The sequence below is a fragment of the Zingiber officinale genome, chromosome 1B (assembly GCF_018446385.1).
Source record: "Zingiber officinale cultivar Zhangliang chromosome 1B, Zo_v1.1, whole genome shotgun sequence".
Lineage (NCBI taxonomy): Eukaryota > Viridiplantae > Streptophyta > Magnoliopsida > Zingiberales > Zingiberaceae > Zingiber > Zingiber officinale.
Window position 1 is genome coordinate 97,037,512 of NC_055986.1, and position 676 is coordinate 97,038,187.

At 38.8% G+C, this 676-nt stretch overlaps 1 protein-coding gene across 1 annotated transcript; it reads left to right on the forward strand.

Annotated features, from left to right (window-relative positions):
- The first annotated feature begins 361 nt into the window (after nucleotides 1-361).
- Nucleotides 362-676, forward strand: LOC122040216 (protein BOLA1, chloroplastic). Its single transcript, XM_042599560.1, has one exon. It carries the CDS (start codon nucleotides 362-364, stop codon nucleotides 674-676), a length of 315 nt encoding a protein of 104 aa, XP_042455494.1.

Consider the following 676-nt stretch of genomic DNA (forward strand, 5'->3'; position numbering starts at 1 on the left):
ATGCATTGCTGTAGTGTATATGTATCTTCTGTCCGATATTATGTTAATTTGTTGCCTTGTCAGTGTTTGTTGCTATATATTGGTTAATCTTACATCCATTAAGCTGTTGACTTTGGTCATTGACTCATTCCATGCAAATTGAGTTAGACTCACAATGTTTGGTGGAATATTATACAAAATTTCATGAATGATTGGGACTATTACGATGATGTTTTCGTTATGACCATAATACAAATTAGCAAGGGGCACTTACATTGCTGATTATATCCCAAGTTTTGTTAGACAGAATTTTCTTATTCAAACCAGTTTTGTTTAGGTAACTCGATTGGATTCAGTGGCCCGTACAGTTTGTCTATAAAAGATGGGTTCACGAGGAGCCAATATTGTAATTTCAAGAGCTAACCGAATTAGGCAAACTCTGCAGTCTGCTCTGGAAGCAAGTGTTCTAGAGATCGAAGACGTTTCCTATAAGCATGCTGGCCATGCAGGCGTCAAGGCAGGTGAAAATGAGACTCATTTTAACATTAAGATTGTCTCGCCCAAGTTTGATGGCCAGAACCTAGTAAAGCGTCACCGAATGGTATATGAACTTTTAGGCGATGAACTGAAATCTGGCCTTCATGCTATCTCCATTGTTGCCAAAACTCCACAGGAGACTAGCCCAGCAAATGTCTAA

Bases quoted from the DNA above. Each gene is read 5' to 3' on its own strand.
- LOC122040216 (XM_042599560.1), top strand. From the start codon at position 362: ATGGGTTCACGAGGAGCCAATATTGTAATTTCAAGAGCTAACCGAATT.